At 51.5% G+C, this 27,381-nt stretch overlaps 2 protein-coding genes and 1 pseudogene across 35 annotated transcripts; 1 reads left to right on the top strand and 2 right to left on the bottom strand.

Annotated features, from left to right (window-relative positions):
• Positions 1 to 7,241: 7,241 nt before the first annotated feature.
• PSORS1C2 (psoriasis susceptibility 1 candidate 2) lies at positions 7,242 to 11,724 on the bottom strand. Of its 2 annotated transcripts, XM_065544218.1 has the most exons (3): positions 9,229 to 11,724; positions 9,027 to 9,072; positions 7,256 to 8,012 (listed from the first exon to the last, which is right to left on the bottom strand). In XM_065544218.1, the coding sequence occupies exons 1-3, from the start codon at positions 9,286 to 9,288 to the stop codon at positions 7,657 to 7,659; spliced, it is 462 nt and encodes a 153-aa protein (XP_065400290.1). In that variant the 5' UTR covers positions 9,289 to 11,724; the 3' UTR covers positions 7,256 to 7,656. The 2 variants fall into 2 exon arrangements, with proteins under 2 accessions (XP_045246026.2, XP_065400290.1); XM_045390091.2 differs by lacking the exons at positions 9,027 to 9,072; positions 9,229 to 11,724 and adding an exon at positions 8,667 to 8,761 and having other exon boundaries at positions 7,242 to 8,012.
• Positions 10,367 to 10,603, top strand: LOC123572787 (DNA-directed RNA polymerases I, II, and III subunit RPABC5 pseudogene; annotated as a pseudogene).
• A 129-nt stretch (positions 11,725 to 11,853) lies between the features above and the next one.
• CCHCR1 (coiled-coil alpha-helical rod protein 1) lies at positions 11,854 to 27,270 on the bottom strand. Of its 33 annotated transcripts, none has more exons than XR_012434016.1 (19): positions 26,395 to 27,270; positions 26,057 to 26,123; positions 25,765 to 25,978; positions 23,827 to 24,130; positions 20,542 to 20,705; positions 20,308 to 20,443; positions 20,038 to 20,148; positions 19,646 to 19,795; positions 18,153 to 18,308; positions 17,941 to 18,047; positions 16,343 to 16,436; positions 15,584 to 15,696; positions 15,339 to 15,384; positions 15,059 to 15,195; positions 14,777 to 14,965; positions 14,579 to 14,680; positions 12,684 to 12,835; positions 12,380 to 12,551; positions 11,854 to 12,130 (listed from the first exon to the last, which is right to left on the bottom strand). XR_012434016.1 is itself a non-coding variant. In XM_065544209.1 (18 exons), exons 1-18 carry the CDS (start codon positions 26,635 to 26,637, stop codon positions 12,006 to 12,008), a joined length of 2,688 nt encoding a protein of 895 aa, XP_065400281.1. In that variant the 5' UTR covers positions 26,638 to 27,270; the 3' UTR covers positions 11,854 to 12,005. The 33 variants fall into 33 exon arrangements, 27 of the variants coding, with proteins under 27 accessions (XP_065400281.1, XP_065400282.1, XP_065400283.1 ...); XR_012434017.1 differs by having other exon boundaries at positions 12,380 to 12,509; XM_065544209.1 differs by lacking the exon at positions 16,343 to 16,436.
• Between the last annotated feature and the right edge of the window lie 111 nt (positions 27,271 to 27,381).

Below are 27,381 nucleotides of genomic sequence, written 5' to 3'. Positions count from 1 at the left end.
TGCATCACACCATTCATCACTAGGTGACATCCTACTACAGATACCTTGTAAGCATCTGTGTATCTCTCTCCTTCCCCACTGGAAAGCAGGTCCCTGAGGGCAGGGCCCTGATCCTTTGACTGGCTGTGGTATCCTCTCCTGTAGACCACCGGCTCATGAAATAATCACAGAGAGAATGTGTAAATGATGATCGTGAGGTCCACTTGGACAAGCAGCCTGTGCCTGAATTTTCCTGAGGGCTCCAGACCCTGTCTAGCCTCATCTCACATGCCTGGCTCACCTTAGAATGGTTGCCTTGGCAGCTAAGGGGACACCTGTGTGCCTTGATGATGGCCCCAGGGAGGGGATGACATTAGTGAGGGAAAGAGCTCTGGAGGAAAACACCTGAGAGGAGTCTCTAGGCTGCCCTCTGGTGGCAGTTCTTGGAACAAGACCTGAGAGCCGCTACCTTGGCTCTCAGCATTGCCTGCGAGTTTACAGGTTATTAAAAAAATCCCCCTAAAGTCCCATCCCAAGGTCACATAGAGAACGAACGGCAAAGTAGGGACAAGAACCCAAGTCATAGTCTGTTGATCTTACTACCATGCTATCCTGCCTGCCCCCATCACAGGAGTTGAATTGCGCTGCAAAAGGAAAGGTGGGGATGGGGTGGGGACTGGGGATTTCCCGGAGGGAGTTGATTAATGCCTCTGAGGATATTAGGGGGAAAAACCCACAGGAGGTGCATTTGGTTTAATTCAGCAAGTTTTTTGAGTCAGTGCCAGGCACCTGGTGGGCACTTAATTAAAGATTAGCAGGAGAAAAAAAAATGTACAGTAAGAAAGCTTAAGTTTATACCAAAGCGAGTCTCAGGTCAAATGATTTTGAAACATGAAATTGGCAGAGAAGTTAGGAGTCCCTCCTGGGCTCCTACGTCAGGGTGTGCCCCTCTCTAATTTAACTTTTCATCAAATTTTATTGCCATAATGTGTATGTTTGTCCTTCCTAAACACAGAGCCCCTTGAGGGCAGGGAGGACTGAAACTGCTTCCTGGGACTGTCACCATCACCTAGCACCCCACACAGCAGATGCTCAATAAATGTTGATTGTGTGGGCAAATGGATGAACAAATGAATGGTTTGGAGTTTCCCTGGCCAGAGAGCTTCAAAGCAGAGCAGACAACCATCTCTTCTGTCTAATCCAAAGACATCATTCGCTGCCCAAAGGCTGAGGGCTGTGCCTGGTGCTTTCTCAAGGTAACTCAGATTGTATAATTAGATTTTACTATGATACTAGTTCTAGGTTCTTTCTTTTTCTCTTGGCCAAGCATTTAATAACTATCTGTCATGTCCAAGGTTCTGGGCTATTGGTCTGTAAATCTGTGATCCTATTCTGTTATTTAATTCCATGACTCTGTGTTGACATAGATGTGGCGGTGTCCCTGCTGCATTTACTCCTAGGTGAGCTTAACCAAGGCAGGTAGAGAGGAACCAGCATTGTCTAATCTGAATGGAGAAGTCAGCACAATGGGTTTCCCTGTGCAAATACCTCCATACCATCCAGGCCCACTCAGTCTCCTCCCCAGCTAATGAAGACAACCTGTCTGAGTGCCAAGATCCACTGCCTATTAATAGGTACTAAAATCTCCAGTTGCCTCATGCCTCCCCCTTCTCTTTCCCACTCACCTACCTGCCACGTCAGCCTGGGAAGAATTGGTTTGCAGCCAGGCAGTCCTGCATCCAGTCTTGACTTTGGCACTTGTGATATGACTTGCATAGCTGAGTTACCTCTCTCAGTGTTGGTTCCTCATCTGTGAAATGGGGCTAATCATTTGTTTTATTGAGTGCCTTCTAGGCCAGGTGCTAGGAGAGAAGTAAGGGATACAAAGAAAGACAAGGCACCATTACTGTCTTCAAGAAGCTCATACTTTCCAAGGAAGTAAAGGCATGGAAACCCACACAGTGCTGTGGAATTAAAGAAGGCGGCATGCTGTAAAGAGCCCCAGCTTTTTCCCTAGGCAACATCAGGGGCTCAGTTCCTTTCCCTCACTTTCTCTCTTCTTTAAGAATTTCTCTTAAATGGATGTGGTGGCACATGCCTGTGGTCCCAGCTACTCAGAATGCTGAGGCAGGAGGATCCCTTGAGTCCAGGAGGTCAAGGTTGCAGTGAGCCGTAATTGCACCACTGCACTCCAGCCTGGGCAACAGAGCAAGACCCTGTCTCAAAAAATTTAAAAATTAATTAATTAATTAACTTTTTCCTCCTAACTAACTCCACCTTATTGGCTTGAGGGTCAGTTTGAGGGGTCCAAACTTCCTTCTTCCTTTCTAGCCATAGCTCCCTGACACAGTATACCCAGAGATGTATGTGTTTCTCCCCACCCTGGGCACAATTTTTTTTTTTTCTTTTTTTCTTTTTTTTTTTTTTTGAGACGGAGTCTCGCTCTGTTGCCCGGGCTGGAGTGCAGTGGCCGGATCTCAGCTCACTGCAAGCTCCGCCTCCCAGGTTCATGCAATTCTCCTGCCTCAGCCTCCCGAGTAGCTGGGACTACAGGCGCCCGCCACCTCGCCCGGCTAGTTTTTTGTATTTTTTAGTAGAGACGGGGTTTCACCATGTTAGCCAGGATGGTCTCGATCTCCTGACCTCGTGATCCGCCCATCTCGGCCTCCCAAAGTGCTGGGATTACAGGCTTGAGCCACCGTGCCCGGCCACAATTTTTTTTTTTTTTCCTGAGACAGGGTCTCGTTCTGTCATCCAAGCTCGAGTGCAGTGGTACAATCATGGCTTACTCCAGCTTCGACCTCTCATGGTCAGGTGATCTTCCTGGCCAACATGGCGAAACCCTGTCTCTACTAAAAAAACTACAAAAATTAGCCGGGACTCCAGGCATGCACTACCATGACCTGGCTAATTGTTAAACATTTCTTTTTGCAGAGGTGAGGTCACACTATGTTGCCCACACTGGTATCAAACTCCTGAGCTCAAGTGATCCCCCTGCCTTGGCCTCCCAAAATGCTAGGATTACAGGTGTGAGCCACTGTGCCTGGCCCTTTTTTAATTTTTATTTTTTTTTTAGAGATGGGGTCTTGCTGTGTTTCCCAGGCTGGTTTTGATCTCCTGAGCTCAAGCAATCTTCCACCTCAGCCTCTGGAATAGCTGGGATTACAGGTGCACCCTACCATGTTCAGCTAACTAATTTTGTTTGTTCAGAGACAGGATCTCACTATGTTGTCCGGGCCCAGGCACAGTTCTAATAGAGGAGAGAGACTTTCAGATATGAGCTCCTACACCTAGCACCAAGATCTTCCCTAATTTTCCCCCGACTTTTCTCTCCAACATGTCTCTCTCTTCTCCGGGTTACTTTACTCCAATCATTCTGATCTACTCTTTGTTAACTGGGCCCTTCATTAAATAATTCAGCCTTTCACAAAACACACATTAAGTGTGCATGACGGCCCAGGCACTGTATTCTGTGTCAGGGTTACACAGATTAATAAAGAGCTGGGATGGGCCGGGCGTGGTGGCTCACACCTGTAATCCCAGCACTTTGGGAGGCCAAAGCTGGTGGATCATGAGGTCAGGAGTTCAAGACCAGTCTGGCCAACATGGCGAAACCCTGTCTCTACTAAAAAACTACAAAAATTAGCTGGGCATCATGGTGGGCACCTGTAATCCCAGCCACTTGGGAGACTGAGGCAGGAGAATTGCTTGAACCCAGGAGATGGAGGTTGCAGTGAGCCAAGATGGTGCCATTACACTCCAGCCTGGGTGACAAGAGCAAGACTCCGTCTCAAAAAAAAAAAAAAGAGCTGGGATGATGTAGTGGTTAATATCAGTGTTGTTAGCATAGCACGGACCTGAATTCAAATCCTGATTCTGCCATTTGTCCCCTGTGTGACCTTGCATGGGTCACTGTACCTCTCTAGGCCTGTTTCTGTCTTCTGTGAAGTGACCAGCCTGGCCAACATGATGAAACCCCCGTCTCTACTGAAAATACAAAAATTAGCCGGGCGTAGTGGTACATGCTTATAATCCCAGCTACTCAGGAGGCTGAGGCAGGAGAATCGCTTGAACCTAGGAGGTGGAGATTGCAGTGAGCTGAGATCACACCACTGCATTCCAGTCTGGGCAACGAGAAGGAGACTCTGTCTCAAAAATTGAATAAATAAATAAATACATAAATAGAAGTAATGAGGGGACTGGGCATGATGGCTCACACCTGTAATCCCAGCGCTTTGGGAGGCCAAGGCAGGAGGATTGCTTGAGTGCAGGAGTTCCAGACCAGCCTGGGCAACATAGCAAGACATCATTTTTTTTTTTTTTTTTTTTTTTTTGAGACGGAGTCTCGCTCTGTGGCCCAGGCTGGAGTGCAGTGGCCCAATCTCAGCTCACTGCAAGCTCCGCCTCCCGGGTTTACGCCATTCACCTGCCTCAGTCTCCCGAGTAGCTGGGACTACAGGCGCCCGCCACCTCGTCCGGCTAGTTTTTTTTTGTATTTTTTGGTAGAAACGGGGTTTCACCGTGTTAGCCAGGATGGTCTCGATCTCCTGACCTCATGATCCGCCCGTCTCGGCCTCCCAAAGTGCTGGGATTACAGGCTTGAGCCACCGCGCCTGGCCGCAAGACATCATTTCTACAAGAAATTAAAAAATTAGCCCAGTGAGTGGAGTGCCTCTGGAGTACCAGCTACTCAGAAGACTGAGAAGGCTGAGAAGGCTGAGGCAGGAGGACCACTTGAGCCCAGGAGGTCGACACTGCAATGTATTATGATCGTGCCACTGCACTTTAGCCTGCGTGACAGAGTGAGACCCTGTCCTAAAAAAAAAGTAATGAGGGTGGGGAGGAGTGGAAAGGGAGTGGGAAAGTGGACCCAAGCACATGAGTGGAACCAAGCTAAGACACATGGAGGGCTGGGGTATTGACACCTTCGTATTTGTGCACCATTGGTTAAGGCCTGGGAGTGGCCTGGGGGAGTGGGAGGGTGGTGGCATGTGAGGATGTGGGAGAGAAAAATTTCCAAGTGCTTCCAGCTCTCTGTCCCTGGAAAAGGTCCCAGCGGAGGCATAGGCCGGGCTGTTGTGGGTAATTTGGCTGTCGGGGGTGATTTAGCACTCTGGGAGTCCGTAGGCACAAAAATGGTAAAGGAGTTCAAGAAGAAATGCATAGAACACAGTCCCTGCTCCACAAAGTTCATGACCTGGGAAGGGAAGACAGACATGAATAAATCATTGCCATAGTGTGACTGGGGTGAAGGGTGTCGGGGGTCGGGCGGGGTGCCGGAGGGAGTGGTGTAGGCAGAGGCGTTCCCGAGGAGAAATACAGCTGGTTTGGGAAAGGAAGGACCTTCCAGACATAGGGAACAGCACACACGAAGGCTGATGCACATAGGCGCAAGGGCTGGTCCCCACAGCTGGTGGGTCTGGCCATGAGAGCACATCATCCAGGGGCATCTTCTGCACCTGCGCCCTGCATGAGGCTCCAGGTCCACCCTTCCTGGACCATCCTCCAGACACACCGCCTGCTCTTCTCTCAGGTCCAGCTCCGGGTCCTCCTCCCGGAAGCCTCCCTGACTAATCCAGCTCACTGTAACTCTTCTGAACTCACAGCGTTTACTGCCAAGGCTATTACATTGGCACTTACTCGTGTCATTATTAGGACATATGCATTTTTACTGTCTTTGATGTTATTTAAACTTAACTGTAAATCCTGCCTCTCTCAATTTTAAGTTTCCAAGTAGAAACTACATATTTTTACTCTTTATGTTCTTATATTCTCCCATGGCACCTGGCATTCGTGGACACACTAAGGAAGTAAGAGAATGAATGAATGAGGCAGGGCGCAGTGGTTCACGCCTGTAATCCCAGCACTTTGGGAGGCCAAGGCGGGTGGAATCTGAGGTCAGGAGTTCAAGACCAGCCTGACCAACATGGTGAAACCCTGTCTCTACTAAAAATAAAAAATAAAAAAATTAGCTGGACGTGGTGGCAGGCACCTGTAGTCCCAGCTACTCGGGAGGCTGAGACAGGAGAATTGCTTGAACCTAGGAGCCGGAGGTTGCAGTGAGTCAAGATCGGGCCACTGCACTCAAACCTGGGTGACAGTGAGAATACGTCTCAAAAAAAAAAAAAAGAAGAAAGAAAGAAAGAAAATGCATCCCTTAATGAGATGGGAAAGGGGGAAGGGTTGATTTGTTTCCCACTGACTTTTGGCAGCTCTGGGAAGGGCACTCTGGTCAGGCCCGGCACAGGCAGGAGATTCTTTCTAGGGAGGGGCACATATTCATCTGGAAAATGATTCCCTTAAAGCTGGTCCTGCCGACACACCCCTGGGAAGGTTTGCATATGCCACGAGGGGTATCCAAGCCACAGGCCATTAAACAGAGATGAAACTTGCCTTCCCATTCTTCAATATAGTGTTCACAGAAAGGGAGAAATGTGGGCCTGAATGTGACTGTGACTTGCATAGTGATATTTCCAACCCTCCTCCTGCTGAGCCCCATAGCCTTAGGTACTGGATATGGGCAGGATAGGAACTCAGATTAGTTCCAGGTCTCTGTACATTTAGGACTGTGAAGAGGGCATCCAAATAGTCAAAAACGTAAGTGTTGGCCGGGTGCGGTGGCTCATGCCTGCAATCCCAGCACTTTAGGAGGCCGAGGCCGGTAGATCATGATGTCAGGAGTTCGAGACCAGCCTGGCCAACATGGTGAAACCCCGTCTCTACTAAAATACAAAAATTAGCCAGGCATGGTGGTGCATACCTGTAATCCCAGCTACTCAGAAGGCTGAGGCAGGAGAATGGCTTGAACCTGGGAGGCGGAGGTTGCAGTGAGCCAAGATCGCGCCATTGCACTCCAACCTGGGCAACAGAGTGAGACTCTGTCTTAAAAAAAAAAAAAAAAAAAAAAAAAAAAGGCCAGGCGCTGTGGCTCATGCCTGTAATCCCAGCACTTTGGAAGGCCGAGGCGGGCGGATCACAAGGTCAGGAGATCGAGATCATCCTGGCTAACACAGTGAAACCCTGCCTCTACTAAAAACACAAAAAATTAGCCGGGCTTGGTGGCGGGCGCCTGTAGTCCCAGCTACTCGGGAGGCTGAGGCAGGAGAATGGCGTGAACACGGGAGGCGGAGCTTGCAACCGAAATCGCGCCACTGTACTCCAGCCTGGGCGACAGATAGAGACTCCATCTCAAAAAACAAACAAACAAACAAACAAACAAACAAACACTAAATGTTAGTTAAAGCAGCAGCCTAGATTCAGAATTAAGAAAACGTGATTTTTATTTTTCCGTTTCATGGAAGCAACAGCTGTCTACTGATAATTCCTGCCGCCGGCCACCAGGTGGCAGAAGGGAACACAGTACCGCAGCCCTGCCCCAGCGATCGCGCGGGCAGGAAGACGGGGAGGGAGGTAGGTGGGGCCGAGGCCCGGAGGTGAGGTAGAAGAGTAGGCTTAGGCTGTCAGAGGAAAAAACGGGCAATGTGAGGGCTAAGTACGGATCTCAGGAGGGGACAGGAAATATTGAGAACACCACCTTCTGGGTTCAGAATAAAACCGAGGGAATGAGGAAGAGGTTTAAGGAGACGGGCTAAATTGGGAAGAGTTCACGGGGAATCAGAGTGGAGAGGGCGTGGGTGTCTGGAGATGCCTGGGAGCAGAACGGCTGGGGGAAGCCCATTATCTGTACTCTTCCCGGGGTGGGTCCAGGTCTGGCTCCTCCTGAGGTCGGTGGTCCACCTCAGGGGCAGGAGGCCAGGGGTATTCTGGGGGCTGGGGTCCTGCTGGCCAAGGGTCATCAGGCCGGGGAGATTGAGGAGGATCCGTTCTAGGCGGTTCAGGGGGCCAGACTCCAGTTTCAGGCAGGTCTCTCCAGGGACGACTGGGGCGGGGAGGCGGAGGGTCTTCAAAGAGAGGGGGTGCCCCTGGCCAAGGGTCACCGGGGACTGGGGGGCCCTGAGGCAATGTTGGGGAGCTTGCCTCCTCTCGGTCCTCTGCGGGTGGGTGAGAAGGGTGGTCCTCGCTGCCTGAGATGCCTGTAAAGGAGGAAGGAGAAAGGTAAGAGGAGGTGAGGGCTTCTCTCTCCCACCCCAGCCCCAGCCCCAGAAGGAGGAGCCTCTCTAGTTGGACACAGCCTGAACCGACCCACAAACAGACCAAAAAAGTCCCTCTCAAAGAGCTCTCTGTACGTTTGTAAATACTTAACTGATGATGAAATGTCATGAACCCCTACCCCCGATGGATCTGAACCATTCACTTGTCCCACTTTAAACTGACCAGACTTCTCCAAATAAGCTCCATCCACCCTGGTTGGGGTACCCCACTGGCTTTGTCCTCAGGCTAATCTACAACCCAAAGTGGGCTACACCTTGGCCCCCGGACACACAGACCCCAGCTCCTTAACACAAATCACAGCTCCGAGGAAACTCGTCCGGCACGCATTAATCCTGACCGACTTTGCCACATGGAGCCAGCAAACCATTTCTGGTGAGAGCCAAACGCACCTTCTGCACCCCTGAACTCCTGTCCCCAACCCACTGTGTACAGAAAGCCGTTTCTGGTGAGCCAGACGCATCTTCTGCATCCCCTGAATTCCTGTCCGCAACCCCATGCGTCCAGTTCACCTCCCCCATCCTGACCATCCCTCATCTGTCCCCAAACTGCACTCCCTGCCTCTGTTCCCACCTCACCTCTGGCGTGCAGGCAAAGGACCAGGATCCCAAGGAGCTTCCAGTTGAGCATCATGGCTGTGTACTGGCCCCCAAAGCTGGGGTGGGCTGAGTCTGCGTGCCTGGGAACCCCAAGAGGCTTTATAGGGGATGAGGGGAGGAGGGGCCAGCCCAGTGGCACAGGAATACCATCAGAACAGAACTGGTCAAACCCGTTGGGAAGGCCTGGGCTAATGTGTCACCTCTGAAGGTGGCGTCCCTTATTTTAGTCCCCCTGTCCAGGACCCAGCTGCCGCTCTCCCTATCATGACCCTGACCCTGCGTCACCCCACCCTGGTTTTCACAACCCTCCATCCACACCCTGGAGCAGTCAATACTCACTTGGCATCTCCGTAATCACAGAGATGTCCACCTTCATCCCTTGCAACTATTGGAAGCCAAAGAATGGGAGCAAACCACGCGTTGGGAAGCGCCGTAATTACAGGGTTGGGAGGCAGGATGCCTGCGCTGGGGGAGGAGGTGCCTTTCAAACCTGGGATGCAGCTGGGACAGTGTCAGCTACTACCCCAGCCTCCCCACTCACCCACACACTAAAAGCTCCCCCTGGGACTTCGTTCTTTCCTGGGCACTTCCCTTCACCCATGGGATCCAGGCATCCTGCTCTCCAGCATGTCCTTCTTCAGGCATGCAGGGGACCTCCAAGCAATGACATCCAAGAAATTCCATCTGGGAGTCATCCAGGATGACTGCAGAAGAGGAAAGACACAGGAGGATATCCTGGTTCCCTCTTCCCACCCAGAGCTGTTTGCATAAGTCCTGCCAATGGCTCCGGAAGAAGCTTCCAGGCTCTAGCAACCTCAGCCCCTTCCTCCTCCCTCAGGAATCCACCTATCCGCCTCTAAGGGCCTCGGCTCCACCTCTATTGTATCATCTCGTCCCTCCCATTCTCCTTTTGGTCTCAGCTCCTTGATCTAAGCCTCCCAGAGAGACCCCTAGAATGTTTCCTTCAAGGGCCTTTCTGCCTGGAAGTCTGTTAGCCCTTCAGAAGTAACGTGTCCAAAATAAAATTTGATTCCTCCCAGGTTGTTCCCTGCCTGGTTCGCTACCCCACAGTAAGGGATACCTTACTATGCAATGGTGTGATCTCGTCTGTTCCCTCCAGGGCTCATGAAGGACAGAAACCTTCGTTACTCTCCTCCACCATCCACAGCCCATCCACCTGCAAGCCCCTCCATGCCCTGTCCAAACCCAGCCCATCATCCTGAGCCACCATCTCCCCCAAGCCTCTCCAACACCATTCTCAGTGGCCCCCTTGCTCCCACTCTTTATTCCTCCCCTTCACACAAAATCTGTCCTCCACCAGCAAAGGAGGTCTTAAAATATACATCAGGTGGGCCTGGCATGGTGGCTCATGCCTGTAATTCCAGCACTTTGGGAGGCAGAGGCGGGTGGATCACCTGAGGTTGGGAGTTCAAGACCAGCCTGACCAACATGGAGAAACCCCGTCTCTACTAAAAATACAAAAATATTAGCCAGGCATGGTGGCAAATACCTGTAATCCCAGCTACCCAAGAGGCTGAGGCAGGAGAATCAACTGAACCCAGGAGGCAGAGGTTGCGGTGAGCTGAGATCACGCCATTGCACTCTAGCCTGAGCAACAAAAGTGAAACTCCGTATAAAAAAAAAAAAAATGTATTATATCAGGCCAGGCGTGGTGGCTCATGCCAGCACTTTGGGAGGCTGACACAGAAGGACTACTTGAGCTCAGGAGTTGTGTGCGCTGCTTCACCTGCAGCAAGACTGTGGGCAACACGTGGGAGGCCTACCTGGGGCTGCTGCAGGCCAAGTACACTGATAGGGACGCCCTGCGCCTGAAGCACTACAGCCACTGCTGCATGCTGCTGGCCCACGTGGACCTGATCCAGAAGCTGCTCAATTATGCCCTCCTGGGGAAGTGACCTCGCTGGACCCACCCACCTGCCGTGCTGACCATGGGCAGTCGCTGTCTTGCCCTGAGTTCACTAAACTGAGATGTCGGGGTCCCGGGAGCAATTGCTGACCATAGTGCGTGGATGTGTGTACCTTACTCTGGAAGGGACCATCCAGTAAGTCTTTCAGGAAAAAAAATGTACACCAAATCATGTTGCATCTTCCCTTTGGGGAGTGAGGACAGGTTCTCGCTCTCAGGCTGGGGTGCAGTGGTGCGATCACAGCTCATTGCAGCCTTAACCTCTTGGGCTCAAACAATCCTCCCAACTCAGCCTCTGGAGTAACTAGGACCATGGGTGCATGCCACTATGCCCTCCAATGTTTTTTTTTTTTTTTCAGACAGAGTCTCCTCTGTCACCCAGGCTAGAGTGCAGTGGCGCAATCTCAGCTCACTGCAACTTCCGCCTCCCAGTTCAAGCAATTCTCCGCCTCAGCTTTCTGAGTAGCTGGGACTACAGGCGCCTGCCACCACACCTGGCTAATTTTTTGTATTTTTAGTGAAGGCTGGGTTTCACCGTGTTAGCCAGGATGGTCTCGATATCCTGACCTTGTGATCCTCCTGCCTCAGTCTCCCAAAGTGTTAGGATTACAGGCGTAAGCCACCACGCCTGGCCTTCTTCCCCATTTTTAAAGAAGTACTCCAATGGCTTTCTATTGACTTAAGAGTAAAATCCAAACTTGGCCACATCTTGGCCTCGAAGCAGAGTCCTTGACCATTCTCTACAGAGCCCTCCTGGCCTCCACAGGAGCCCACTTCAGGCAGGCCTCTCAGCACAAGGTCCCTTGCTCAGAGGCCTCTCCCCAGAGTCAGTTTCTATCACATAATTGTACTATACTTTCTCTTCAAGCACTTGTTTGAAATGATCTTGTTCATCTGTTTAGGTCGTCTGCCCTCTCTCTCCCACTAGGATGTAGGCTCTCAGGGCCCAGGTGGCCCCCAGGCTAATACAGTGCCTGGCTCTGACATTCTTGTTGAATGAGTGAATGTTTCGTCTTCCCTACTCCTAGCATTTATCATCTTCCAGAAGAAAAGAGTTTTAAAAGTTGAGAATAAAGAAAAGCAGAAGCTTCCCAAATATTTCCAAAGCTGCCTAGAAAAAGGATTTGAAAAGGTATCACCCAGAGAGAGCTATGGGTGGGACCACTTCTCACATCTCCGAGAGAGATGGCTGCAGGGAGAATTCCCAGATTCCCAGAGATTACATTTCCAAACAATGGCTCCTACTGTAGTCGTCTTTATTTAGAGCAGAATTTAGACTCAGCCGGTGTTCCCCAGGGTGACCCCGGGAGGGGGAAGGGCTTGTCTGTCCCCACCCACTTCTCCAGGATCCTCCCAGCCCCCAGGCTGGCTTTCCCTGGGCTCTCAGCTGCTTAGCTGCTCATCTGGGGATTGGAGCTGGAGCATCTGTCAAGGTTGTCTCCTTGACAAACAGCTTCCTCTTTGGAAATGGCTTCACTCAAGCCCTGCAGGTCATCGAGCAGGACAGAGAGGGACCCTGGGAAGGAAGATAGCAGGAGATGAGCACCAGACAAGGGGAGGTGCTCGTGGTTACAGAGGAAACAGGGCTGACACAGGAAATGAGGACTGGGAGAGAGGAGGCTCTTTGGTCCAAGCGGGGCATCGCTAAAAGAGGCTAAGGGCCTCGCAGGATCACAGAGAACACCACTCATCATGCAAGAGTCTGGAGGGGAGATTGCTGAAGTGCGCCCATTTGTCCCTTGTCCCTTTGTGCTTGGCCCAAGACCTTTTATGGATTCCCTGGTGGGTACTGCTGCTGCTACAGGTACGGATGCTGAACACTCTGGAGGCCTGGGGCTGGACACCACAGATTTCTTCTTATCCAGTAGGGAAGGAAGAACTGCCAACAGTCGCTGCTGCTTGTAACGGGAGAGGAGACCCTCCTGCTGCAAGGTGGCCTGGGAAGGAGAGGGTTAAACGCCACCTAGCCCGGGTAGAACCTCCCTCACCATCCTCGTTCCACACCTCTAGCCCAAGAACCAGCCCAGGATGGGCCCTAGTGTCTGCCTGTCTGCCGTCCCATCTCCTACCAGCATGAGGTTCTTATCCCTCTCCAGCTCCTGCAAGCGCCGGGCCAGTCGCTGCCCCTCCTCCTTCCGGGCCTCCTCCTGCAGACGCCTGAGTTCCTGGCTCCGCTCCTTTTCCTGGGCGGCTCTGCGCTGAATCTGGCGCAAGGAGACCACTACAGAGCGGCCAAGGCACAGGGGAGGCAGGTGTGGGTCAGGCCAGAGGCAGCCAGGCACCATGAAGACAGGAACAAACGCCGGGTCACCAACCCTGTGGCTTGTGGGGGCTGTTCTGCTCTGTGGATCTGTCTCTTCTGTACAGTTGGGGGGGGGGGGCGGGGGAGCTGACGCTCTAGGAGCCTGGGAATCTGAACCTAGTATCTTCCTCATCCCTGAACCATCCTGGAGTTCCGCAGGGGAAATCTCAATATGAACTGAGTGAGATTTTGTGCAATTAGTGTTCCTTGTCTTAAAGTGTGATGATTGCAGCTACATAGGAGAATTTACTGGCTTTGGGAGATGCAGCTGAACAACTTATGTTTGCAACTTACTTAAAACATTAAATGGTCAGGTGCAGTGGCTCACGCCTATAATCCCAGCACCTTGGGAGGCCGAGGCAGGTAGATCACAGGTCAAGAGATTGAGACCATCCTGGCCAACATGGTGAAACCCTGTCTCTACTAAAAATACAAAAATTAGCTGGGCATGGTGGTGGGCACCTGTAATCCCAGCTACTCAGGAGGCTGAGCCAGGAGAACGACTTGAACCCGGGAAGTGGAGGTTATAGTGAGCCAAGATTATGACACTGCACTCCAGCCTGGTGACAGAGGGAGACTGTCTCAAAAAAAAAAAAAAAAAAAAAAAAACATTAAATGATTACAACTTAAAGTGATTCAAAAGATGCACAAATATGCATGCATATAGATAAGAGACCAAATGTGGCAAACGTTAACTGCTATATTTAGAGAAGATATATTCATTACACAATTCTTTTTTAGACACACGGTCTTTCTCTATTGCCCAGGCTGGAGTGCAGTGGCACAATCTCGGCTCACTGCAGCCTCCACCTCCCAGGTTCATGTGATCTTCCCACACCAGCCTCCCAAGTAAGCTCAGGCTACAGGTGCCCACCACCATGCCTGGCTAATTTTTGTAATTTTTTTTTTTTTTTTTTTTTTAAAGAGATGGGAGTCTGTGTTGCCCAGGCTGATCTTGAACTCCTGGGCTCCAGCAATCCTCCTGCCTTGGTCTCCCAAAGTGCTGGGATTACATGTGTGAGCCACTGCGCCGGCCACAATTCTTTTAACTTGTTTAGGTGTGTGAAATTTTTGCTAGGGGGTAATTGCTGGTGTTAGACATCTGGAAGGTGGTGGCCTCTGTGAAGGGGTATGACTGGAAGGGGTACAGGGGGGTCCTGAGCTGGTCATATGCTCTTTATTTATTTATTTTTTGAGACTGAGTTTTGCTCTCCAGGCTGGAGTGCAATGGTGTGATCTCAGCTCACTGCCACCTCCGCCGCCCGAGTTCAAGCCATTTTCCTGCCTCAGTCTCCCAAGTAGCTGGGATTACAGGCACCCACTAACACACCCAGCTAATTTTTGTATTTTTAGTAGAGATGGGGTTTCACTATGTTGGCCAGGCTGGTCTCAAACTTCTGACCTCAAGTGATACACCTGCCTCGGCCTCTCAAAGTGCTGGGATTACAGGCGTGAGCCACCGCGCCCGGTCATATGCTGTTTCTTAATCTGGTGCTGGCTACATGGGTGTGTTCATGAAGTGAGAAATCTTCTGTGCTATTCATGGATACCTCCATTACTTCCTGTAATGAAGCTTTGAAAAAACTTGGAGGGGAAAACAATAACCTATGTCTTAACACTTCCTTCTTCCTGGAAGGCCCTATCCACCCTGGCAAGGCTCACCGGCCTTGGCATGCTCCCTCCGAGCCTCGTTCAGCCTCCTCTCTGTGTCTGACAGTTGCTCCCGCAGCCGAGTTTCCACTTCAGCCACCTTCTCTTGCAGGGCTGGGGTGAAAGTGCAGACGGGGCGTATCAGCAGGAGCTTTGATTTGCAATTCCCACGCCACCGTCCAAGGGAAGCACCCCTTTCCCTCTCGACACCTTGCCTGTAGAGGTCCTGCTGCTGGGTCAGCTCCTGCCGCAGACTGGCAGCCTCCTCTGTGCTCTCCTGCTGGCCCTGGCGTGCCACCTCCAGCTGCAGCCCCAAGCTAGCCAGGGACTCCTGGGTCTGCTGCAGCTCCTGCTCCAGCTGCTGGGCCACCTTGCTCAGCTGCTGCCGCTCTGCCTCCCCTAAAAGGAGGGGGTGCTGGGTCAGGCCTCTCCTAGCACCCTAGACACCGGGTCTTTCCTCATCCTTGCCACCCCCCTGGCAACCAGGTGTACCTTGTTCCCGAGCCCGGCCCACCTCCTGCTGAATGAGGCGGGCACTCAGCTGCAGTTCTGCATCCAGGCGGTTCCGTTCTTCCCGCAGCTGCTGCAGCTCAAGGCTTACGTCTGTGACTGGTGGTGGTAGGGGACAGCTGGGACAGGGAAGAGAGAGTCAGGAGAAATCACCCAGCTGCCTGACCCCAAAGCACCCATCCTGCCTCAGTTCTCATGGTTTTGGGGGTCCCAGTAGCCAATGCTCTAAAGCCCCATCCACCTCAAAGTGCCCAAACTTCACCTCTCCTGGCGCAGCTGAGCAAGGGCAAGCTTTCGAGCAGTCAGGCCTGGGAGGGAAAAGGCAGGGAGAAAAAGAGATGAAGTTTGCATGGGAGAAAGTGGGGGACAGGGAGTAAGGGAAAAAGATGCGAGGGCTGGTGAAAGGAGGAAGGTGAATGGATGTGGGATCACAGAGCTGGGTCAGGAAGAAGAAAGTCCGAGCTGGTGGGGCGGGGGCGGGACATGGCTCCCAGTTGCCCTACGCACCCCGAATGGTGTGGACCTTGCGGACAGCATAGCTGAGTCGGTTGTTGAGGCTGGGAAGCCGGGCGGCAGCCTCTTCCACCTTAGCCATGGTGCTCTCGAGCCAGATCTGAGAGCTGGAGAGGGCACAGGTCATTGACCCTCCATGCCTCCCCTCATTCCCAAAGGACTTGCTGTGCCTAGTAGAGACAACTCCCTCAATCCTGTCCTGTTATACAAGTGAAGAACACACAGCTTCCATCAATTATCTAAAGGGACCTCGCCCCAAGAATGCATTAAATGACTATCTTTTAAAGCAACCTGTTAAGCTTATTTCTCACAACCTGTGTTTCGCTCACTATTGTGCATCAAAGAGTAAAGTTATCCTCTCTGGCCAGAGGCTTCTGCCTGTAATCCCAGCACTTTGGGAGGCCGAGGCGGGTGGATCACCTGAAGTCAGGAATTGGAGACTAGCCTGGCCAACATGGTGAAACTCTGTCTCCACTAAAAACATAAAAATGAGCCGGGCATGGTGGCTTATGCCTGTAATCCCAGCTACTCCGGAGGCTGAGGTATGAGAATCACTTGAACCTAGGAGGTGAAGGTTGCAGTGAGCCAAGATTGCGCCCCTGCCCTCAAGCCTGGGCAACAAAGTGAGACTCCATCTCAAAAAACCAAACCAAAACAAAGTCATCCTCTCCAAGCCCAGGAGTGTTGATTTAGCACCAATGACGGGCAGACCCACATGCTTTACCAGCTGGCTGTGCCAAAAGTAGGACCGACCTGGCTCATGAAAACTGAGCAGCTTAAACAGGCCCCTGGAGGAGGCCAAGGAGTGTCTAGGGCCCGCGTGGGGTTTCCTCAGGAGAGTCCGGGTCTGCACCCACAGAAAAACACAGGATGATGAAGGCTTCCAGCTGCATCGCCAGCAGCACGGCAAAGTTCACTTTCATCTGGAAACTGTTCAAGTAGATGCTTCCAACACCTACCGCAGCTCGTAGTAAAGTCTCCAAGTACCTAGAGACAATCTAATAAACCCAGCAACAATCCGAGTTCAGACTGCTTTAAGCCTGGAGGACTTTTGGCAATGCATCATTACACAGACCATTTCTGTGATTGCCTGGTACCAAAGTCAAACCCTGTCCGCAGCACATCTTTCTGTTCTCCTGGAGGTAGGGGGCACACGCAATGGATTGAACCTGGGTGGTAGGTCATCATAACTAGTTTAATTCCATGCAAGTGTGAAATGTTTCATAATTTTTTAAGCTGAATTAGTCCCCAAGGTACAAATCCAAGAGAAGGAAGTGGTGGGCAAGGACTCATCCTGCATCTTAATTTCGCTAAACCAAAAATTATCTTTATCTAAATTAACCCATCAAGAAGAGCCTCATGATAATGATAAACATTTACAAGCCAGACACTGTGCTAAGAACTACCTGCCTTGGGTATCTCAATGTCCAAGGCTGAGGGGAAGTCATCACCAGCACAAAGAAGCTTTGCTGTTTCCTTAGAAGTTTTTCCGAAGGTCGTAGAACAATTGTTGGTAATGAAACAACTAGGAAGTTGGTATGAGACACAAAGGCTGGCAACTGATTTAGAAGGAAACTAACTGGCTTACATTTTAGATGGAATAGTAAGCAAGTAAGTATATAGCTTTAAATAAATAGACTAGGCCGGGCGCGGTGGCTCACACCCGTAATTCCAGCACTTTGGGAGGGTGAGGTGGGTGGCTCACCTGAGGTCAGGAGTTCAAGACTAGCCTGGCCAACATGGTGAAATCCTGTCTCTACTAAAAATACAAAAACTAGCTGGGCGTGGTGGTGGATGCCTGTAATCCCAGCTACTCAGGAGGCTGAGGCAGGAGAATCACTTGAACCAGGGAAGTGAGGTTGCAGTGAGCCAAGACTGCGCCACTGCACTCCAGCCTGGGTGACACAGACTCTGTCTCAAAATAAATAAATAAATAAAAAGACTAAATTTTTCTCCAGTGAAACAGAGAATGCCTGTAAAATTTTAGACAAGGAAAGGACGATGAAGTGTCTACACTCTCCATCCTTGAACAATGCTGCAAGTGAAGATCCTCCCCGGTGCTCTATTTAGCTCAAGCCATTACTAGACTGAACTGCAGGAGGAAGCAAGGCCTCACCTCCAGCCCAACATGCAGTGGGGAGTTCATGACAAGCAATCAGGTGTGAATGCAGAGGAGGCTGCCCCAGAAGAGAAATGAACACAGGAACATTGATAGGGCTAAATTTGCCCAGCCCTGTAGCCTCCAGTGGCCAGCTTTCCAGCCCCTCTTGCCCGAGGCTCCTCAGCAACAAGGTGCCCAGGAAGCTAAGGTGGCAGAAACACTACTCCACCAGCCCCTCCATCCCTGATACCTGCTGACGGCATTGACCACAAGCCTCAGCTGCTCCTCGGCCGAGGTTGTCTGCTGCTGCCACCGGCGCCTGGCCTCCTGAGCACGGCTCAGCTCCAACTGCAGGCCCTGGGGAGGATGCAGCAAAGGACAGGGTCCCTCCCTAAGTCCTGGCTGCAGCCCTGGACCAGGGCTCCCTTGCCCTCCCCGAGTCTCTACTAGGCTGACACCAACCCTGGAACCCATCCGCTCCACCTCCACCTCTGCGGCTTTGTCCTCCAGGGATCGCTGCAGAATGGCCTGCTCCTGGCTCTGGGCTGTTACTTGTTCCTGGAGTGAGGTCACCTGGGGGAGGAGATGAAGCTGGGCGGGGGCCTCTAGAGCTAAAAGCTGAGGGAGGCATTAGAAGCAAAGTGGCAGGTGCAGAGAATGTCATGCAGGGGCCAGGCGTGGTGGCTCACACCTGGAATCCCAACACTTTGGGAGGCCGAGGCAGATCGCTTGAAGTCAGGAGCTCAAGACCAGCCTGGCCAACATGGTGAAACCCTGTCTGTACTAAAAATACAAAAATCAGCTAAGCATGGTGGCATGTGCCTGTAATCCCAGTTACTTGGGAGGCAAAAATCAGCTAAGCATGGTGGCATGTGCCTGTAATCCCAGTTACCTGGGAGGCAAAAATCAGCTAAGCATGGTGGCATGTGCCTGTAATCCCAGTTACTTGGGAGGCTGAGGCAGGAGAATCACTTGAACCCGGGAGACAGAGGTTGCAGTGAGCCGAGATCACGCCACTGCACCCCAGCCTGGGTGACAGAGCAAGACTCCTTCTCAAAAAGAGAAAGAAAAAGAACCAATGCCATGCAGGGTGACAGAAGCTTAGGTTCCTGAGAATAGAATCTGAGTTCAGTGTTCCTTCCATGTTCCACGTTCCATGTGCCCACTTGAACATGGGAATAGCCCTTGACCCACCCCACAGGACCCACCAACTGACCATGCCACCCTCCTCAGATGCTGTCACCTCCTCAGAGAGGCTGTTCCTGACCATCCTACCTGAGGCTGACCCACCCCCCAGTCTCTCTGTCACATTATCTTTTCAATCTTTCTTGCTACTTTCTTTTTTTTTGAGACAGGATCTCGCTTTGTCACCCAGGCTAGAGTGCAGTGGTGCGATCACAGCTCACTGGGGCCTCGACCTCCCAGGCTCAGGTGATCCTCCCACCTCAGCTTCCAGAGTAGCTGGGACTACAGGAATGAGCCACCATGCCTGGCTAATTTTTTGTATTTTTAGTAGAGACGGGATTGCGCATGTTGCCCAGGCTGGTATCAAACTCCTGACCTCAAGTGATCCACTTGCATCAGTCTCCCAGACTGCTGGCATTTTACTTGGCTGGGCACGGTGGCTCATACCAGTAATCTCATCACTTTGGGAGGCTGAGGCAGGCGAATCATCTGAGGTCAGGAGTTTGAGACCAGTGTTGGCACTATAGGCGTGAGCCACTGCACCCAGCTTGAATCTTTCTATACAGCACATATAATTACTGAACATTATCTGTTTACTTGCGTGTTCTGTGTCTCTGCTCTAGAATGCAAGCTCCACATTTCGGTTTTGTTCAGGGCTGTGTGCCCAGCATGTGGCAACCACTCAATAAACTCTGGTTGAATGGATGCCACTCTTATGGAAAGAGCAAGGTGCTGGGAGGGAATACTGGGAGAACAGAGAGTGCAGTGACCTGTCCCTTCAGCTGCTTAACAGAGTCGCTGTGTTCCAGCTCCTGGGCCTTTAGCTGCACCATGAGGGCAAACACCTTCTCCCGCCAGCGGTTCAGCAGGGACTGGCACTTCCTGGTAAACTCAGGCTCCAGCGAATCTGAAGGTTGAACCTGAGGGAGAAGGAGCGGGAGGAAAGTGTGGGCTCCTGGGGGAGGAGAGGAAGGAGGTGGCATCTTTGTTTCTCCTCTGTCCTGCCCGGACAACATGAGCTACAGCAAGAGGAGTTCACAGGAAGAAAGAGATCCAAGCAGGTTCTGGGGCACATCGAACCCTCCCACCCACAGGGAGGAGGGTGGGGGACAGTAGGTGTAGGATGCGGCTGAGGGTGAGGGATCTGGGGGTCGGGCCATACCTTCCTGGTCAGCTCCTCCTCCTGCAGGGCGAGGATGTGCGTGAGGCTCTGCACCCGCACCTGTAGCAGCTCCGCGGTGGCGTGCAGGCCATCCCGGTCCTCCTGCAAGTGCTGCGGGCGGAGAGAAGCAGCCCCCCTGTAGGGCCTCCATGCCGCCTCGGGTACCACCTTCTCTCCTGAGGGCTGTGCTCTACACGCTCCTCCAAGGGCCACACTTGCCCCCCAACCTGATCCCCAAGTCCCCACACAGATGCACTCCTGCACACTCACCTGCATGTTTTCCAGAAACTTCTGTCGCTCCAGTTCCCATGTCTGGCTGTGGACCTCAGGAGGGACTTGTTCCCCAACATATTTTCTTAGATTCTCAACCAGGGTCACCTGAGCCTCCAAGTCTTCCTGGGTCTTGCTAGGGTTGGGGTGGGAATGGGACAGCCATCAGTGGGGCACCCTGCAGACCCACCACATCACCAACTGCTGGGCCCCCGTCGGCATCCACCCACCTACCTCAGCTGCTTCCGAAGCAGCTCGGCCTCCCTCTGAGCCTCGGCCAGCTCCTTGGCTTCCCCTGCTCTCCTGGTTTCCAGACTACTCAAAGACTGCTCCAAGCCCTCGGCCTTGCTGGTCAAACTGGAAAGAGCCTCCTGGTGAGCCTGTGTCAAAGAGGACAGCTGTGGAAAGAAGAGGAGGCTCAGCAGGAGCTCGACCCCACATGGAGGCCTTCCTTGTTCCCTTCACTCCCACTTTCTGTGACCTTAGACAATGACCAAACCAATCACCCAACTGCGCATAGCAAATGGAGAGCTGGTAACTCACTCTCTGCAGTTGCCCCACAACCCATCGGGAGTTCTTGTTCAATCTCCCCCAAAACATATCTTCACCTCTCTCCGTCTCCGTCTCCACTGCCACCAACCCAAGGTAAGCTACCCTCATCTCTTGCCTCGCAACAGGGACCATCTCCTAACTAGTCTTTACAAACCCTCGGTGGCTTCTCACAGCATTCACAGCAAAACCCAGGCATCTCTCCACACCTGCAGGCCGGGGGACCCAGCCTCTGCCTGCCTCCTGAGTTCACCCTAGAGGCTCTCCTAATGCTCCCCGCTCCAGCCACAGGGAGTCCGCTGAGAACCAGACAGCGGCCCCTCCTTGCTCCACAGACCCCAGGTGATAGCCCCTCCTCAGGGTGGCTTCGCTGGGCCCTCTAATAACCCTCACCACCCTCCTGTGCCCCATCAACTGCTCACGTCCTCCCGAGCACTTGGCACTGACCATATCTTGCTTATGTGTATGTGTTACTATCTGTCAGACCACATCGGAAGGAAAGTTCTAGGAAAGGAGGAATTTTGTGTCTTTTGCTCATGGCACCTCAAAGGGTTGCAAGGGTGTCAGAGCCAGCAACAGTCATGGGATGGACTGGGAAGGAGGGCAAAGTGGCCACCCTGCTTCCTGGTCTGCCTCCTCTAGCCCCGTCTCCATACAACAATAAAGTTAATTTGGGGGATATAAATGACAAAACTTTTTAGACATAAAATACAAATCTAATCATGTCATTTCCCTGCCTAAAACCCTTCAACAGTTGCTTATCACTTAAAAAAACAATTTTGTTTTCTTTTTGTTATTTTGGAGATGGAGTTTCACTTTGTTGCTCAGACTAAGTGCAATGGCACAATCTCAGCTCACTGCAAACGCTGCCTCCCAGGTTCAAGCGATTCTCCTGCCTCACCCTCCCAAGTAGCTGAGATTACAGGCATGAGCCACCACGCCCAGCTAATTTTTGTACTTTTAGTAGAGATGAGGTTTCACCATGTTGGCAGGGCTGGTCTCGAACTCCTGACCTCAAGTGATCCACCCACCTCAGCTTCCCAAAGTGCTGGGATTACACATGTGAGCAACTATGCCCAGCCCTAGTTTATTTAATAAAATAGAGATGGGGGCTCACGTTGTTGCCCAGGCTAGTCTCAAACTCCTGGGCTCAAGTGATCCTTCTGCCTTAGCCTCCCAAAGTGCTAGGATTACAAGTATGAGCCACCGTGCCCAGCCTGCTCATTGCTCTTAAGGGAAAGTAGCAAGTTCTGAAGTGGCTAAGGCCTTGTGCCCTGGGTCCCATGCTCTGCAGCACACTCAGCGCCCCTGATCTCTATGCTCCAGCCTTCTGGCCTCTGCCTGTCCCCGCCTCCACCGGTTGTCCTGCCGAGTGTCCTCCAGCGACCATTGGACCTCACACGCCTATTCACTGGCCAACTCCTATTCAGCACAAATGGTAGCTTGCTAGTTTTTTTTAGTCTCGCTCTGCTGCCCAGGCTGGAGTGTGGTGATCTCAGCTCACTGTAACCTCTGTCTCTCAGGTTCAAGCAATTCTCCTGCCTCAGCCTCCCAAGAAGCTGGGGCATTACAGGCGCCCACCGCCATACCCGGCTAATTTCTGTATTTTTTGTAGAGACTGGGTTTCTTCATGTTGGCCAGACTGGTCTTGAACTCCTGGCCTCAAGTAATCCTGCCCACCTCAGCCTCCCAAAGTGCTGGGATTACAGGTGTGAGCCACTGTGCCCGGCCTAGCTTCTTGTTTCTAAGTTTCTTTCATGAATCTCCTTTGTCCACTTTCTGACTGGATTGCTGGTCTTTCCCTTACCAATTTCTAGGCACACATTTTATATGAGGGATATTACCCTTTTCTTGTGATCTGAGCTATAAATAGAGCTTTTTTTTTTTTTTTTTTTTTTTTTTTTTTTTTTTTCCCTGCCATTCCTAATGTTCATGTTATAAAGTCAATGGATCAATCTTTTCCTTTACGGCTTCTAGATTTTGGATTTTGACTCACAGGTAGAAAGGCCTTGCCCACTACAAGGTTACAAAGAATTTCTCCCTTGTTTTCTCCCAGTTCCTTTTTTATTTTTTGCGACAGAGTCTTGCTCTGTTGCCCAGGCTGGAGTGCAATGGCATAATTTCGGCTCACTGCAACCTCCACCTCCCAGGCTCAAGTGATTCTCCTGCCTCGGCCTCCTGAGTAGCTGGGATTACAGGTGTGCATCACCATGTCTGGTGAATTTTTGTATTTTTAGTAGAGACGGGGTTTCACCATGTTGGCCAGGCTGGTCTTGAACTCCTGACCTTGTGATCCACCTGCTTCGGCCTCCCAAAATGCTGGGATTACAGGCGTGAGCCACTGCACCCGGCCTTATGGTTTCTTTCCTTGACATGTCCAATTGGTTACAGTGGCCTTCCCTGAACCCCAGACTAAGTTAGTGCTCTCTAGTCCTTCGCCTTCAAGGCACTCCTCCTGATTGCAATTAATTATGATTAAATTAAAAGTGGATGTGTGTATCCCCCATGAGGCTGTCAGTTCCATCCATGAAGGCAGGATTCAGGCTAATTTGGTCACTGAGTCTGAGATGGCAAAGAGTAAGCACTGAGTTTGCAGACTGAATAATCTCTCTCTCCCAGTCCACCATAGCCCCTTTATATCCACCTTCCTCACTGCCCTCCACAATACCCCCGATGAATTGGTACCCAGAGTAAAGCAGGGAGGCAAACTACTTCCTACTAGAAAAGGAAGCAGGGCTTCAAGTCGTGGGAGGCCACCTGAGTCTTGGGGAAAAAGTGCAACCTGAATTAAGATCAAAATAACCAAATTCTCCATCTTTCTAGGCCATGTGTGTTTCTTTTCACCAAAGGTCTCATCACTCCACTACTCACTACTCATGGAGAGTCTCTTCTGCAATACCTGTTCTTTGCTTGGAAGCTACTGCCCAGCTCTCCGTTATGAATTTAAATCCTTCCCACCCCTGCATTCACCTGCTCTTGGTGCAGCCTCTGAACCTCTTCCAGCTCGCGCTGGCTCCCCTCTTCCAAGTTCTTCCGGACGACCTCAGCCCCAGCCAAAGCAGCACGCAGGCCCTCGGCCTCAGCTCGGCCGGCCTTCTCTGCCTGTGCCAGGGCCTCCAGCTCCATGGCCTGGGCCTCTAGCCTCATCTTCTGCTGCAGTGAGGTCTCCCGCAGGAGCCGGACCTCCTCCTCCAGCCGCCGCAGTTCTTGCAACTGCCGAGCGATCACCTCAGCCTGCTGGCTCAGGGCCTGTGACCCCTCCAGCTCCCAGGACCTTCAAAGACAGGTTAGTGCAGGTGAGACTTGTCTCCAGTGCTGGAAGGATAGTTGAGGGTGTAAACATAGCCAGAAGGAAAAGAGGACCTCTCTGCCCCCGTGTGAGGAGGTGAAGGGGGTGCTGAAGCTGGGGTATGGGGATGTCTGCATTGACATTATTATCATTCATCAAAGCCCTATTGAGCATGTTAAGTCCAGTGCCTGGACTCACAGGACCTAAAGTCTGGCTGAGATGATGGAACATGATCTCCCTAGAGAGAGCTACATACAGACAGATTCAACATCAAATGTGTATATCATTAGGCCACACATTCTTTTTGTTTTTTGGTGTTTTTTTGTCTTATTTATTTTTTATTTTTAGGCCACACATTTTAAGTGGAAAGGTTGGAAGAACAGAGACTTCTCAATTCTGATTTAAGGGCAAGAAGTTTGAGGGAGGAATGGGCATAGAGAGAGCTGAGCTTCCAGTATCAATATGGTGAGGCCAGGTGCTAGTTAAAATGCATTTATTGAGTGTTAGGTATACTTTATGAGGAGTCTGAGAGAACAGTACATAAATAACATAGTGCCAGCCTTTGGAGACATTGTCTACCAATATCACGTGAAGTTTAATCTAGCTTGGAACGTGGCTCCTGAGGCAGCTGTCTCTCTGACACCCAGGACCACAGGAGATTGTTGTTGTTGTTTTTAGAGACAGGGTATCACTGTGTCACCCAGGCCTCAATGCAGTGGCTGGATCATAGGTCACTGCAGCCTTCAACTCCTGAGCTCAAATGATCCTACCACCTTAGCCTCCCGAGTAGCTGGGACTACAAATGCATGTCACCACAGCTAGCTAATTATTTTCTGTGGAGACGAAGTCTCACTTTGTTGCCCAGGCTGGTCTTGAACTCCTGGGCTCAAGTGATCCTCCTGCCTCAGCTCCCAAAGTGCTAGGAGTATAGGTGTGAGCCACCATACCTGGCCTTTTCTTTATTTTCTTCATTTATTTTTAAGTATCAGGGATTTGTAGGCTAGGGAAATTGACTTGCCAAATGTCCTCTAGCTGGTAGCCAAACTAGAAAGAGAGTCTCTGTCTCCTGACACCCAGTCTAGTGCTCCTTCTTCTTCATCGTGCTGCTGCTTCTAATGTAATCCTACTCTGGAGCAAAATGGCAGAATGATATCCCAGTACATCTGGGAAGACACATGAAACAACAAGAATAAGAATGTTTACAGACAATACGACAGCATGGCCAGCTCCCATAGCATGTCCTCTGTAAAGGCTTTCTTCCATCAGAATGAACCCACACTGCCACAGTCCTGGGTCTCTACTTCTAGTTTGCACTTCTTCATCTTGCCTCATACTATGCTTTACCATCAGTTGATGGTCAATCTATCTCCCCTCTTAGGATTTTAGATTCCTTATTAATTACAAATTTAAGTCAGGATTTGTCTTATTCATTATTGTTATCCTCATCCCTAGCACCTAGCACACTGCTTTATTATCTAAGCACTGCAGGAACTAATAATTGCTTGCATAAAAATGAGTAGGTTCTGGAAACTAGGGCCGAAATAGGGTAAGGAGTTTATTCCAGTGAAGAAGGGTCACTAGCAAGCCAGCCTGAGAAAACAGCGAGGATGGATCCCTACCTGCCTCTCCGCCCTGGCTCCTGCCTGTCACTGGAAACATCCTGTTTCCACATGGTCACTTGAGGTCTCTGGGTGTCTAGTCGCCTCTCTGAGACATCTTGATGGCCTGGGGGTTGGACCAGGGGAATGTCTGAGAGCCAGGTGGGAGCCATTCTCGGCAGAGTTGAAAGGGGCCGAGCTTGAAAATGGGAGGGAGGAATCAGCCCAGTGGAACCTGAAGAATTACAAAATCAAAGATGGTCAGTTTCCCAGGCAGAGACAACCACCACTCCCCTTGTCTGGTCCCACTGACCTGAAGGTGGAAACATCTCCACATTATTTGAAGGCTCTAGATTCTGTCTCCAGCCATCTATGTTCCCCTGGACAATAGGAGAAACAAAGACACTCCAATTCAATTTTCAGGCCACCTTCCAAAGAGAAAGCCCCTACAATAACCAAGTCATAATCCTTGAATTACAGCCAGGTCCACCCGATGCTCAGCTCTTTTCCTACTTCCCCAAAGAAGTAGGAGATACCCCAAATTCACTTGCTTGTCTCAACCTGGTTCCTCAGGGAACCCAGGCAACTATCAAGTGGAGAGAATTTACTGAAAAAGACAGACCGAGAGGGGCTCTGAGGCTTTACTCATACTTTCAGGATTCTGGGCAGTGCCTTTACCCTCCTCCTTAAGTTTCTATGGTCCCTGCTGCCCCTGGCCAGAGGTGAGAAAGGAGGTACACAGTGCAGGGGTCTTGAGCGCCATCTCCAGAGTTCTCTCCATGGCTCAGCAAGGCCTGGGGGAATCCCATCCAGACACCACCAGGCCATGACTCTTGGGTCCTTCCCTATTAAAGTGCTGGCCCAAGGCCTGGCCCCAGCTGAATGTGGCCACATGCAGGGCTAGACCCTTCCCAAGACCTTGGGAATCCAAGCAGCCTAGATCCCCAGGCAGAAAAGCCAGCGTCCTGACATCTCATCCAAATCTTTACTGCGGCTGTCCTCTCAGCTTCTCTCTACTATCCTCTCAGCTTCCATGCCTGCCGCCCGCCTCCTCTTTCTCGAGTCCTAACACATAGTGGGCACTTTAAGACCTTCCCCCCACCCTCCCACCCTCATTAATCTATTTTTTACCCGAATCTGGGATCCCTACTCCGGTCCCTTTTTACATCCTAATCTACTTTTTTCTGAAGGAATTGTTCTGGTCCTCACCCTCACCCCCATCTCTCAATAGTCTGCTCTCGCCCCCTGTACGCTAGCCGGCTCTGCTCTCCCCCCACTGCTCCCCTAGATACCCAAGGCTGTTCACCCAGTTGGCCCCTGAGCTCTTAGGCTGTTCTGATCTCCTCATCTACCCCTTCACCTGGCCCCTGTTCCCCCTTCCCCTTTGGACCCCTTGAACCCTCCCAGCACCCCCGCTCAACCCCTTCCCGCCCACAACCGACTCTTCCCGAACGTCCCTTACCCACCGCGAGAACCCCTACTGCGCCTTGACCACACCCCCTACGCCTCGCTCCGGGCCCCGCCTCTGCCTCGGCCTCTGACCGCGCCTGCGCAAGGCGGGGGCCCTAAGGTCCTATCTCCCTGTAGGGAGGAGGAAAGGTGTACGCAGGCGCAGTGGCGTCTAAATCTGGGCCCACA

Source organism: Macaca fascicularis, chromosome 4 (assembly GCF_037993035.2).
Source record: "Macaca fascicularis isolate 582-1 chromosome 4, T2T-MFA8v1.1".
NCBI classification, from domain to species: Eukaryota; Metazoa; Chordata; class Mammalia; order Primates; family Cercopithecidae; genus Macaca; species Macaca fascicularis.
This window is presented reverse-complemented; position numbering and strand designations above follow the sequence as displayed.

Coding starts and splice junctions, on each gene's coding strand:
- PSORS1C2 (XM_065544218.1), bottom strand. CDS start 9,288: ATGGGTGAAGGGAAGTGCCCAGGAAAGAACGAAGTCCCAGGGGGAGCT. Junction 9,073..9,228: donor GGGGAGCTTTTAGTGTGTGG/GTGAGTGGGGAG, acceptor GGCTTCCAATAG/TTGCAAGGGATGAAGGTGGA. Junction 8,013..9,026: donor TGTGATTACGGAGATGCCAA/GTGAGTATTGAC, acceptor CCTCCTTTACAG/GCATCTCAGGCAGCGAGGAC.
- CCHCR1 (XM_065544209.1), bottom strand. CDS start 26,637: ATGTGGCCACATTCAGCTGGGGCCAGGCCTTGGGCCAGCACTTTAATA. Junction 20,444..20,541: donor CTGCTTCGGAAGCAGCTGAG/GTAGGTGGGTGG, acceptor CCCCAACCCTAG/CAAGACCCAGGAAGACTTGG. Junction 19,796..20,037: donor AGGAGGAGCTGACCAGGAAG/GTATGGCCCGAC, acceptor CTTCTCCCTCAG/GTTCAACCTTCAGATTCGCT.